Source organism: Ictalurus furcatus, chromosome 13 (assembly GCF_023375685.1).
Source record: "Ictalurus furcatus strain D&B chromosome 13, Billie_1.0, whole genome shotgun sequence".
In the NCBI taxonomy this organism is placed as follows: Eukaryota; Metazoa; Chordata; class Actinopteri; order Siluriformes; family Ictaluridae; genus Ictalurus; species Ictalurus furcatus.
Genome location: NC_071267.1, coordinates 20160091 through 20174345, shown reverse-complemented (window position 1 = coordinate 20174345; position 14255 = coordinate 20160091). Strand labels below are relative to the sequence as shown.

The following is a 14255-nucleotide window of genomic DNA, read 5'->3' as shown; positions in this document are numbered from 1 at the left end:
ATGTCCCAATTGGGATTAGCAAAATCTACAACTGAATAATAAACATTTCTTCTTTCATTTTAGTAAATATCACATTCAAATTTGGTTAAGAAGATTTAACTTTTATTAGTACAGTTTTATCAATGTGCCATCTTTTTTTTACACATGAATGTTGTAACTCTGAGAACTGAAATGGAGATTTCTTACACTTAACAATACACTGATTTCTCAGTCCCTCCAAAAAGCAATGTACTGTATTAGTGTCGTGCCCTGATGTGCATGTGTCGACAGGTCTGTCATTAATATAAATGGTTCCTTGAATGTGTCTGGATGCTCTCCAAGTAGGTCTGATCATCAAAACCATCTATTATAGTTTTAATAAGCCTAATCACAGTGGGATACGGAAGTTCTACGGAAATCACAGCACGTTAAAGTCCAAATTACTGTCAGTAAATCAAATTAATGGAAGGCGAAGTTTAGATTACTACGAAGTTTACTGACTAGATTTTTACAGTTGTGAGAAATATAACATCAAGGATAAAGGGCCACAGGTCCTTGATGTTAGGTTAATGGGGTTAAGTTAGGTTAAGTCAAAACATCTAAATAAGCTATGCGGGTTCTAATCTAAATGACTGAAAACTATTTTGATATCCACTAAGTTGCCAGTAAAGGCAACAGTGATATTAAATGGGAGACCTAAAAGCTAATATCTACCAGTAGCTTGACAATAAAACTCTTAGGGTTGAGTAATTTTTATACCATGAAGTTACATGGATGGCACAATAAGAATGATATGGGCCAAGCTATTATACACACACGCACACGCACGCACGCACGCACACACGCACATGCACACGCGCACACATACACTTAAAAGCAGCTGTATTTGTGATTTCTAATTTTTTTGTGTTTAGATTCTGTAATGCTCTACTGGTTCATGCCGTATTTACTCCGAATAACAAACAGGGTTAACATACAAGTTTGTAACCCTTTTGATCTGATTAAAAAGTGCTAAAATTACGTTTTTGTCATCTGTCCTTCTGCATCGTGTCTTTGGGGATAAAAGTATGACATTGTATTTCACACTTCTTCTGAAATCACTGCTGATGACGTGTTACTGATACATCAGTGACATGGAATGAAAAATATCAGCCCAAATGGAGATTAACCTGGGGTGCATTTCACTCAGTGTAAATAACCCGACATGACTGTCAATGATAGGCTGCACCATGTACAGTCTGGGCTAGAAAGAAATCAGCCCCCACGTCCACTTCATACAGTTCTGTGGTTGTTCTTATGACCATTAATTCCACAAAAGTCCAAAGTAATCCACCTTCAAGAATTTGATGTGGAGGGCAAAAATGAAAGCTTATATTAATTTCTTTTCATTTTGAAGCACTTCAAGATCTTTTTTTTTTTTTTTTTTTTACCAGACCCCCCTGGGTGCCACTGTATAAGTACTTGATATCCACAATCATTTGCAGTGTCTTCGGGTAAATAAATAAATAAATAAATAGATAGATAAATAAATAAATAAATAAAACATTCATTGGATGGTTAATTGTTTTACTCCTTTACTTCTTTTCCACAGGTTTTACTTTCTCTGAAAGGACGAGGGTCAAATCGACAGTCTCTCCTCTAGTAAGAAGGGTTCATTGCCCAAATAATATCTGATTAGCAGTGGTCTTACGTTGGACCCTTTCCATTGTTGCATAATTAGTGTAGATAAATTGTACAGAACAACACATGGCCTACACACCACTGGAACTGTATACCAAAGTGAACTATATTGTAAGCACCTGATAAAATGGCCAGTGTGTGTACATAAAAGGTATATGCACTTTATAAACGGACACTGAGTGTGTTTTTAGTGATTTCTTTTTCAAAGTACCTTCTGGTCTTGCTGGTTGTATGGAAAACAGAACAATTTTAACTTTGGAAAAGTACTTTCTTGTAAACAAAGTCCACATCTGGCATAATTTGCTTATAAATAATTATTTCACAAGTGTAAAATAAACTGCAGCGTAAACGAAAACGTGCTGGTTAGAATTATCATTATTTACAACTGACTCATAAACTCTTGCCGCTTGGCCTCAGAATGGTTTCCGGCCCGTCTATTGAGGCGAATGTAAATGCCATGCTGCCCCCAAGCGGCTACATTCGGCATAACACCAATGTGAACTAATGAGCATGTGCTTTTAAAGACTCAGTATTCACATAACCGGGTGTTTTATACAGTAGTTTCTGTCCTGGGCCTCTGATTTTAAAATAATAATAATAATCATCATTTTTTAAGAACCTAGCCATGACAATACATCTATTTCAGCCTGTTACTTATTTAATTCGTCCAAAGCAGACTCGCGAATGAATAAAAATCAATATATTTAACACAAGTCCAACATGTCGATACTACAGTTTAGGAACTGCTTTTCTACTTTCAGCATTTCATGAGGATCTCTCACGGCGGCTTCAGGTCCGTTCCGATAAACTGCGTGCAAAACACTGCTCCAGGTGAGGCTCGAACTCACAACCTCGGCATTGCTCTGCTTCGTACTGTCTTATAAGTACCGCGCGCTAACCGATTGCGCCACTGGAGCTCGGATACAGCTGCTCAGGAACACAGCTTACAAACGTAGCAACACACCGTCCATCGGGTCCCTATACAGTTACATACATTAACCGTTTTAAAAGACTTGGTTTGTTCGACGGATCACCATTGTCGCTTTCGGGTTCAATTAAACAACAACAACAACAAAAAAAGCAAGATGGTTTCTGTTCGCCTGCTAGTATAATTTACTAGTAAACCTAGTAAAAAATAATAACCGCCCACCATGTTTTCCCTACTCTGCTGTTTTCATTTGCACGACTGGTCGTTAAACTGCAACCTAGCAGTTAAGCTGTGTTTCAGGCTACATGTGTAAAATAATATGACAATATTTGAGCAAACAGCCCTAAAATATGTATATCGTTTTAGTAAATATATTTTCATTTAGCTGTCGTAGCGACTCAATAAACTTGATTGATGTCCCTCCAGATTAAAAATTCATAATAAAAAAAAACATAAAGCCTGTATACTCAATACTATGAATTGCTGTGTTCGTTTTGTTGCTTGTTTGTTTTAAAGATCCCGTGGTGTTGTAGTTAAATTGTAAGCACTGTTACCGCTAAGTGTCTAAAAGCCGCGCACCTAAATTTTACCGTGCCGTGAGATTACGTTTCACGAAGAGCAGCTGATTTATTTTTTGCAGGCAGATTTGAGCGATGTAGAACAAATTAAAATGAAAATATCCCTGCTGAAAAATCCAGCCCCTAGCTGCCAAAAACACATACTGCTCTGGTGAGTTATTTTCCAGCTTCCTTATTACAAATAATACAGGTTTGAGATTTTTCAGCCACCACTGAAATAGGCCCAACGGTATGACGTTGGCTGCTGCTGTCATAAGCCCCACCAGTTTCTTGTAGAGACTGGAGGGGATGCTGAGATCCAGCTTTATCTTACTCATTGTTGATAGGATTGACGGCCCAGATCCGAGAGTCTCTGAAACCGAACTCCCTCCGGCAGAAAAAGAGAGAGTTGCGAGCAGAGCTGCCTAATTGTAAGGCGTTCACAATGCGCACAGTCAGACCTCTCGAGGGTTGCTCTGGCGTGCTCCATCCCTAGAAACTTCGCACAGAAAGTGGGTCCGTCACCTCATCACAGCAGGCCTATAAATAGGTATTGTGTATTATAAATAATACACAAGCTTCAGATACTGGTCATGCGCGAGGGCGCTTCCCACAGCGTGGAGCTCACACAACGGTGAGTTCCATTTGAAAGAGAAACATGCTTTGCCTTTTTTCTGATTCTGCTGTATTATGTAGCACTGCAGACCAACTGAATAAATGACGTAGCTATAATTGTGTGGGTGTGTTTGTATGGATATCAGAGTTGTGGTTTGTATGTGTGTACTGAAAAGTACGCACATTATAAAGTTATGTGTGTGAACAGCTTGAAAGAAATAAATTCTATTGTACTGGAAATAACAAATCCCACCCCATGTATATGAGTCAAAGAAGGTTAGTGAGCTTTCAAGAGTTTTGCATTATGTAAAGAAACCACTGTTTAAAGGGTTAAAATTCTGAAAATGAATGAATGTTTGGTAATTATGATCAGAACTGATGCTGGTAAAAAATCAAAGTCAGAGAAAATATATGAATATATAATATTTCTATGACAGTTTTTTTTACATGGACATTTTTGTCCTTTATGGACCTGAGTGTTTTGTTTTGGGGTTTTTAAATCTGACACTGCATAAAAAAATATGAATGCATCAAAATTAATGTTGTTAATCATTTACATATCAAAGACTGCAATAATCAAAGAAAAAAAATCTGCTTATCATTTAGTATATGGAAAATAATTACTATTTTTCTTTTTTTTATTATTATTTAAAAAAAAAACATCTGTGGCATTAAGTAAACAAAACAGAATTTAAAGGGTTACAATTCTCAGAATTAATGACTGTTTGGTAATTATGATTAGAACTGATCCTGGATAAAAAAAAAATTTTTTAAATGGACGTCAGTGAAAGTGGAAAAAAATATTATAATAACCATATAATATTTTTATGACAGTTTTTGGACATGGACATTTTTGTCCTTTATGGACCTATGTGTAACTTTTTTTAAGTGACACACAAGGGTTAACATCAAGAGTATTGGATTTAGGCCTACACTCTACAGTGTTTATATGGAGATAAATAAACACTCTGGGTGTTAATTCAACACTAGGGATTTTACTGTTTATTAATTAAATAAAAGCAGCAAAGGCTTTTGAAACTTAACACGTTCAATCGTATAAATATATATCATATAGTTTATTTTACAGTACAACACAGACTAGTGTTCATTCTGTAAATAAACTCCTTGTATGGAGATTAGAATATTGCCACAAAGCGGATTTCATAATATAGTGTTCTTCCTAATTTTCAACAGTAGGTGGGATTAACAGGAAATGACACTCAGTCAGTTCGAAGCAGTGAAGTCTGAATTTGTACAAGAGATTAGTTATCCTACTGCTGAACTGCTTGTTGGTGAGTTTCACTGTATTTTCTGTATTTGAAGACAAACTTAGTCAAGTTATAATTAGATAAACATTGTCTGAATACTTTCTTGATTTATAGTCATGTTCAGATCTGTGTAGACTAAAGGCTAAAATGACAGAGGTTTAAATTATCACATCAAAAATAACGATTTTTGAACCTTATTCATCAAATTTGCGTACTATTCATCAATTTGAGGGTTTCTAAGAAAGTTATTGCATAATTTCGTATCAACACTAAAAGTAGTGGCAGCTCACCCATAGGGGCAGAAAGAACAGAGCCCCACCATTTATATCAGCCATTCAACTAATATTAGTTCACATATTAACATGTGTTCATTTTCATAAAGTCATCATTCACAACTCCATACATTTAAAATTCTGTTGAAATACTAATTAACTCTTTGGAGTGACTGTTAATTTCTTTGTCTGATACCAATCAGAACCAAAATTTGAAAGCTGCTCTGGCTGATTTCCTCTCGTCTGAGCCCAGGAAGAAGTCACACCAACACCATTGTTCAGTGAAAGCTTCTTAGCTTAATGATATAGAAAGCATAGTGTGTGTGTGTGTATATATATATATATATATATATATATATATATATATATGTATATATATATATATATAGTATCTCACAAAAGTGAGTACACCCCTCACATTTTTGTAAATATTTGATTATATCTGTTCATGTGACAACACTGAAGAAATGACACTTTACTACAATGTAAAGTAGTGAGTGTACAGCTTGTGTAACAGTGTAAATTTGCTATCCCCTCAAAATAACTCAACACACAGCCATTAATGTCTAAACCGCTGGCAACAAAAGTGAGTACACCCCTAAGGGAAAATGTCCAAATTGTGCCCAATTAGCCATTTTCCCTTCCCGGTGTCATGTGACTTGTTAGTGTTACAAGGTCTCAGGTGTGAATGGGGAGCAGGTGTGTTAAATTTGGTGTCATCGCTCTCACACGCCCTCATACTGGTCACTGGAAGTTCAACATGGCACCTCATGGCAAAGAACTCTCTGAGGATCTGAAAAAAAGAATTGTTACTCTACATAAAGATGGCCTAGGCTATAAGAAGATCGCCAAGACCCTGACACTAAGCTGCAGCACGGTGGCCAAGACCAGCGGTTTAACATGACAGGTTCCACTCAGAACAGGCCTCGCCATGGTCGACCAAAGAAGCTGAGTGCACGTGCTCAGCGTCATATCCAGAGGTTGTGTTTGGGAAATAGACATAGGAGTGCTGCCAGCATTGCTGCAGAGGTTGAAGGGGTGGGATCAGCCTGTCAGTGCTCAGACCATACGCCGCACACTGCATCAAATTGGTCTGCATGGCTGTCTTCCCAGAAGGAAGCCTCTTCTAAAGACGATGCACAAGAAAGCCCGCAAACAGTTTGCTGAAGACAAGCAGACTAAGGACATGGATTACTGGAACCATGTCCTGTGGTCTGATGAGACCAAGATAAACTTATTTGGTTCAGATGGTGTCAAGCGTGTGTGGCAGCACCCAGGTGAGGAGTACAAAGACAAGTGTGTCTTGCCTACAGTCAAGCATGGTAGTGGGATTGTCATGGTCTGGGGCTGCATGAGTGCTGCCAGCACTGGGGAGCTACAGTTCATTGAGGGAACCATGAATGCAAACATGTACTGTGACATACCGAAGCAGAGCATGAACCCAGCATGTATTGCAGCATGATAATGACCCCAAACACACCTCCAAGATGACCACTGCCTTGCTAAAGAAGCTGAGGGTGAAGGTGATGGACTGGCCAAGCATGTCTCCAGACCTAAACCCTATTGAGCATCTGTGGGGCATCCTCAAACAGAAGGTGGAGGAGCACAAGGTCTCTAACATCCACCAGCTCTGTGATGTCGTTATGGAGGAGTGGAAGAGGACTCCAGTGGCAACCTGTTAAGCTCTGGTGAACTCCATGCCCAAGAGGGTTAAGGCAGTGCTGGAAAATAATGGTGGCCACACAAAATATTGACACTTTGGGCCCAATTTGGACATTTTCACATAGGGGTGTACTCACTTTTGTTGCCAGCAGTTTAGACATTAATGGCTGTGTTTTGAGTTATTTTGAGGGGACAGCAAATTTACACTGTTATACAAGCTGTACACTCACTACTTTACATTGTAGCAAAGTGTCATTTCTTAAGTGTTGTCACATTAAAAGATGTAATCAAATATTTACAAAAATGTGACACACACAGAAATATTGATAAAGAATGATTGGAACAGGGCGTAGGTTCGATTGATATTGGACTAAATACGTCTCTTCTACCTGAGGCAAAGAAAAAGAAGAACCGAGATAGAGTGAGGTCAAAAGGCAGGGTGATTAGGAATGCTCAAATCAACACATTTCAAGAACAGAAATCAATTCTGTTCCAGTACATCCTGCCACAAACCAGAGACCTTCAGCATTGAGACACAGAGATCATGCCTGAAACTTATCAGTGACCAAGCTACTTGACAGACATTAACCGATGTTCTGTTGATTTGCTCTCCTTCCTGCCCCATTTAGCTTCTATAAAGGGTGTGTCTCAATCAGTTCAATAGTTCAGTAGTCAGGGCACTGATCAGGGAGTCAGTCATTTTAAGGGCTGTCTCAATCCAAAATCCTTCCGGTGCACTGGAACATTCGCTTCCTAAAAAATCCCACAATGCATGGGAAATACCAGGGAGTATCAATGCTCACTATGTTCCCTTACTGGAAATGACAGCATATTTTCGGAAGCTTCTCATCTAGAAAAAAAATAGGGGACAAACTTTCAGCCAACTTCGTCTACAAATTTAAGTGGCCTGTTATTGTTGTTTTAGCTCTCAAATGATTACTTACGTTAGTGATTTTTAACTTTGATGTTCTATATACAGGTTGCTTAAGTCAACAACTTTTAAGTGTTTAATAATTTTTTAAAATCCACTAGCTAGCCTACATTCCTGCTTGAAGTACCATGACAGAAACTCATATGATTAAGCTAACAAATTTATATGACATATAAAATGTAAATTTTTCAAGTTATACATTTTTGGTGACATTTTACAATGCGAGTATATAGTCATGTGGCTGGAAATTGAGTTATCAGTGTCCCAATGTATAGTGAGCCAGGGTTCTTACCAGTGCCCGAACTCATGTACACGATATACTGATTCATGACCTAGGAAGCTGATCAAGACATACCCAAATTATTATTAAACCTAGTGGTCAAAAATAGGAAATTCAACAAGTGCTAGCAGAGGCTTACTGGGACAGGAAAAGTACTGCCCATGCTTGGTTTCCTTAAGTTTCCTTAAGCATGTAATTATAATAGCATGGTACAAATTATATTTCCTGCAGATGTCTAATCTGTTATTTGTTACAGTAAGCAACAAAGTTATAAAAGCATTGACCACTAATGATAACCACAATATTTAGAGTAGTGTATCATGACATTAATATATTTTGTTATGGATATCATATTGTCATATAACCCAGCTATTCCATATTGGTTTGGTTACTTCCCACAGCAGACTAGGAATTAAGATAATAATGTTGACAGAATATATGCTTATATACTTTTTTGCTTATTTATTATATCTTTTGTAATTGTAAGATTCAGGTTCATTACAAACATTATTGCTAATCTGTTAATATTTCCTACACTTACAAAACAGGTGAGGAACCAGGCCCAGAGCTTCGTAGGTGGTGTTGAGTCAGAATGCTGTACAACATGACCAACAACAGCACTTGCGTGGAAGCTCAGAGCCTTGTTGCTTCTGCATTAACTCCCATGTTGATCTTGGACTTAATTTTGGGCGTGCCAGGAAACATCCTAGCATTATGGCTCCTTGGCTTTAAAGCTCCCTGGAATTCGTCCAATATTTGCCTCCTCAACTTGGCGTTTGCTGATGTCCTGCTGCTTGTTGCCCTTCCCTTTCGCATTGACAGTGTGCTCCGTGGGGGCTGGATTTTTGGGGATCCCTTTTGCCGCATCAACTTCTTCATGCTGTCAGTCAACCAGTCAGCAAGCATTGCTTTCATGACTGTTTTAGTAGTGGATCGCTTCTACAAGATAGTTCACCCGCACCATCCTGTCTGCCACATGAAAATTCAGAGTACAGTAATGGTGGCCTGTGGAATCTGGGTAATTGTGGTGACTCTTCGCCTTCCTCTGCTCTTGACCCGACTACTGAGATCATCTGGAAACTCATCTATGTTACTTTGCCAAAATATTGACATATGGACAGACACTGGAGCAGGCATGAGGGTTCATAATTCACTTCATATGATTGAGTTTGCTATAGCTTTCCTGTTAGTGGCCATTTCTTCTGTGCGCATCTGTTACCACATACATGGTAACAAGAGGCTCAGAGAGCATCGAAGAGTGAAAAGGACCATTTACGTACTTTTGACTGTTGTGATCATGTTCAGCTTTTGCTTCCTACCCAATTACATCACAGGCTTTGTGGCTTTCTTCCTCACAGATGTCTCGTCTTGCTCCTCATACATAGTTGTGAGTCAGGTGTTTAGTGTTTCTTTGTGCCTTGTGTTTTCAAACAGTGCCCTGGACCCGATTCTGTACACTTTATCAAACGCATTCTACCGAGACATTCTAAAAGGAGCATCTAACTCCACAGGGCTCACCAAGCATCGACTAAGTGTTAAGGAAACCAGAACTCCTCGACGATTTTGAGAAAAACACCGTTACCAAGGAACATTCCTACCCACAGAACTTCATATCACTTTATCACCAGGACAGTCTCTTTAAGCCCATTTTGCACTGAAACCAAGGTGACACATGCAGCAAGCTGCAGACACTCTGAAACGTTTTCCAATTTTCACTGGGCTTGACTGACCTAAGTCATGCTTTTCCACTCTATAAGAATATAGTTTGTTAGCCCAATAAGGTAGCGCTTTTACAAAGTTATGACCATAACATACAGCCAAGGCCGCTGTAATAGAGCTACATGTTGTTATAAAATCTATGTTCTGAGCTAGACTACAAAATACAGCTTGAAAGCTGTATTTGTAAAAGGGTACTACATATAGATAATTAGTGATAATTAAAATCATTGTTCTAGCATAGCATTTGTTATCTTTTGAAGAGAGAGACAGCACTACCTTGGGCATTGTACACTGCTTGGATTTAACACTCCCCTGCACACCAGAGGAAGGATAAGCGGTATAGAAAATGGATGGATGGATGGATGCACACCAGGTTTAATCAGATTTTACCTTTAACCTTTTTGCCACTGAGCTTTTAGTGCAACCATTGAGATACACCTTTTATTTCACGTCATATTTCAGGGCAAGAAGTGATTCCCTTTGCATGTTGGTTAAATTACAACTGGTGCCACCAATGCAAAAAAAAGTGCAGTTACCACATGTGGTATAACATAGAGTTGTGTGAAAAAATAAGTAAACCCCATGGAAATTGTTGGCTTTTTTTTTTAATTATATTTGGACAAGAAAATGTAACTTTTATGGCATTTGATAGAGTGTATTAACTTTATTAATAGGCACTGTTTCAAAGAGGATCAAATTTTTCCTTGTCCAAATATGTAAAAATAAATAAATTTCCATGTGGTGTACTTATTTTTTCACATGATTGTATATTTCACTGTCTAATTTACTGTGGTTTTATTTGTATTCTTTATTTATCTATGTTGCTATTATTTAGTAAAGATGTCATAAGATGCTCACCTGAAATTATTCATGTGTAAATATCTATTTTTGTAGATTTTTTGTGTTTTGAATATAAGCTGAATATGTTTTGTGTGAACACAACTCTTTCTACTGTAATACTATAATTTCCCTCAGGATCGATAGTTTCTGTGTATATACTTATAGACTAAATGTTAAGGATTTACATTCTCATATTTCTATTGCATCCAAGCTTAAACAAAATAAATCGACTTTATGCTTTCAGTTTGTCAGTGTAAAATATTTATACAACCAGTTATGATACCTAAAAGACAGTGTGACTGTAATGATTCTAACAAAAAAAAATAAGAAGAAGAAGAAGAAGAAAGAAAGACACTGTTATCACATTGAGATATTTGGATTTGAAAGGCTGAAAGCCTTTAAAAACTAACTAGAAATTAGTGCAATTATATACAATCTTTTTTCAAATTTTATTCTGCATGTTTCACTTAACACATGACATACAAGTAAACACAACACAATATATGAAGCATTAAAAAAAGTAAGTTGCTGATCATTATGACTGTCACATGCAGTATAAACAGCCTGAATTTGCATTATGGTAACTCCCATTCTGCATTATTTTGTTTATTTTTTTGTCAGATCTGAAACGTCAGATTTGTATGGAGATATGAAGGAAAAATAACCAAATAACCATCTGTGGACAAATTGCTAAATTCAAGTTCTTTTTAAAGTTCTCAACACCTTTTTTTTTCTTTCATTATTTCTGAAAGGGCACTCAAAACTTTATGGACTTAGATCAAAAGAACAGTCATTTTTCTGGCATATGGAAAATGTCATATACTCAGTGTGCCTCATAATTTTAGCAAAATGTCAGATCATCCTTGCCAATCAGTGCTCCTGAATCAGTATAGTAGTCATCAAGAGTAACATGAACCTCAATCAGAAACACATTACACTGTCTGAAATACAAAACAAGATCATAATGAAGTGTATCAAATTGGTGGCTTCTCCAACAGATAAGACTGGAGGATAAAGCTGCACCTTGTATCCAGGTCCCATGCTATTTACATAATTCTGCCTTCCAGTAATGTCCAACACGTCAAACCTTTACTTCTGTTCAAACATAGTTTAAAACAGCTCAAGAACCTGTAGTCATAATACTCACAGAAGGTAAGAGAAACAAAGGACAGCAATGTAGTGCTAAATGAAATTACAAACAAAATAGCACACAAATACTTTAGAGTAAGAGTCTTTCAAGAGTCTTCAGCATGAGAAAGAAAGGCTTTGTACATTATAATGTCATTTCATCTGACCGCTGACTTACAGGACCGTGATGACTCGATCCATACATCCACAAAGTATTAGATTAACAAAGACGGTCAGTTGAGAATTTAGAGAAGCTTAACTGAGACTTAGAGTTACTGTAAGTGCTTGTTTATATGGCATAGTGCATGGTGTTAGTTAACTATGAATGCACTGAATTTTCTGTACTTCCAGAGAGAGAGTGGAGCTGCGGTGTGTGGCTTCTGTGTTGTGTGATTAGGGGCAGGAGTCAAACAGAAAGAGAAGAAGCAGGCAGGTGAAACGGCACAGATGAGGGTCAGTCGTGGATCACAATGGGACCTCGCATCCGTAGACTAGGGTGAGGGGGCGCGAGGATGGGTCCCTGCGCTGGCCCTTGGGGGACCCTGCGCAAATTAATCTGCTCACATGGCTGCCTACAGGCTCTTCTTAACTGGGAACGAGTGAGCAGTCTCCGGGCTTTCCTGTGACCACAACACAAGAGAACATGATGACTGTTCACTCCTGCAACATTATTGGGTCCAAGGCTGTGGTTGAAGACTGAGGTATAAAAATGATGCTACAGCAAAAGCAATAGTATTTCAGACAATACAGAGAAATATGGAGCCTCTGAGTTGACATGGTGTTTTTTTTTAATGGTGCGTGACCACAAATGAATATATTGCAGCCACAAGTTAATAGTTTGAAGTGTTTCAGCATCATAAATTGTGGCCATGAATTGTGTAATTGAGCCCATGAGTTAATCTGTCATATTTAATGTGTGTCCTCCATTTAATTATTTATATAACAAAAATAAACCTATTCGCATTGAGAATTCATGGGCTAATTGTATATACAGGTCACAAGTGACCAGTAACTCCAATATGTCTTTTATACATCATTCCAAGATTGAAGTAAAGTGTAATATTATCAGATTAGGTTCCTGTGGCCACACTGGTCTAATTCAATCGATTTCCCTCTCTCATTCATTTTAAAATACAATAGTTACCAAGAGCTAAGTCGTGACCATGAAATAGATCTCCTTGTGATTGTAATTCGTATCCACATCTTAATAAAAAAACACCATGTCACCTCAGCATTTCCATAGAGAAAGCATTATTACACATTTCCTCTTTCATATAGGAACCTAGAAGACATGCAGGAAGGATCTGGTTACATAACAGATCAACAATTCGCAATCTTAAAACACCATCGTTATCATAATTCCATTTTCCAATCGCAAACAATAGTTTGATGTAGCGGCTGTTGAAAGCTATATAATCTATTGTTTCGCTTTTGAGGAAAACATATGATTTGTTGCTGACTAATGGAGTAACTAAATATTCCTGAACACTAGTGGCGGCTCAGTAGAAAAACATATAAATCTTTCTTAGTGGAACTGGCATGCTGTTATTGTATTACTGCAAGCTAATGTTGCCATTGTGTTATCATGACGTGGGGCATTTGTGTTTGTCTAAACCACAGAAAACATCATTACCAACTGGATGCTAATTCTCTCCCTTGAGAGAAAGACCGCTCTATTCCAGAGGAAACAGGGACTGTAACATATGCACATGCACACACCATACACACATATACACTATCCTGCAGTTCCAGGAACATGATAATAGTAGATAGATAAAATGTATACAAATACACAAAAACTGTTGTTTTTTTTTTTTTTCTCCAATCATTGTGAAACAGGTTATATTATATACTCTGACACTATCATGGTTTAGTAATGGAATTAATGTGACTTTCCCCCTCAGGTAAACAGAAGACTGTGTACCAGTTAATTTGTGAGAGTAATGCTGCTCTGAAAGCACTGCCTTCCTAAGTGATCAAGAGCATTAAGCTTTGTAATACGAGTCAACGAGGACTGATTATATGAATATAATTTGATATAACATTGAGAGTATAACTGCGATAATCAGGGTAATGGACGTACCCCCAGGGTCCCATGAGGCTTATCGGCACGTTTGCCTCTGATTGTGTCTAATGAAGAAACCATGATCTGGGCTCCTAACCACAAATCCATGAGAAAAATATAAGATGAGCTAAGTGGGTTAGTGAGCACTTGAATTAATGCAAATGCATGCATGTGCATTTGTAATTTTAAACAGCCGTCCTGTGGAACAAAAAAAAAAATCTAGATGTCACTATTGTGTTCTGAAGACAGTCGATTTCAACCATGGAGTGGCTACATGTGGAAAGATCAGGAAAAATACCTACTCACAAAAACACAAGACCTAAACATCTTC

At 37.7% G+C, this 14255-nt stretch overlaps 2 protein-coding genes and 1 non-coding gene across 5 annotated transcripts in view; 1 reads left to right on the top strand and 2 right to left on the bottom strand.

The window, feature by feature from the left end:
* Positions 1-2482: 2482 nt before the first annotated feature.
* trnai-uau (transfer RNA isoleucine (anticodon UAU)) lies at positions 2483-2576 on the bottom strand. Its single transcript has 2 exons — positions 2539-2576; positions 2483-2518 (listed from the first exon to the last, which is right to left on the bottom strand). It is a non-coding gene; the product is annotated as a tRNA-Ile (tRNA).
* A 1984-nt stretch (positions 2577-4560) lies between these two features.
* Positions 4561-11028, top strand: hcar1-4 (hydroxycarboxylic acid receptor 1-4). Its single transcript, XM_053639518.1, has 2 exons — positions 4561-5051; positions 8721-11028. The coding sequence occupies exon 2, from the start codon at positions 8765-8767 to the stop codon at positions 9737-9739; it is 975 nt and encodes a 324-aa protein (XP_053495493.1). The 5' UTR covers positions 4561-5051; positions 8721-8764; the 3' UTR covers positions 9740-11028.
* Positions 11029-12311: 1283 nt separating this feature from the next.
* The window catches only part of mta3 (metastasis associated 1 family, member 3), a 28833-nt gene continuing 26889 nt past the window's right edge, over positions 12312-14255 (bottom strand). For 2 of the 3 annotated variants that reach the window (XM_053639513.1, XM_053639514.1), the window contains exon 19: positions 12312-12479. In XM_053639513.1, the coding sequence (XP_053495488.1) occupies positions 12314-12479 (166 nt within the window). In that variant the 3' untranslated portion in view covers positions 12312-12313. The remainder of the gene's footprint in view (positions 12480-14255) is intronic. The other variant, XM_053639516.1, reaches the window with a different exon arrangement.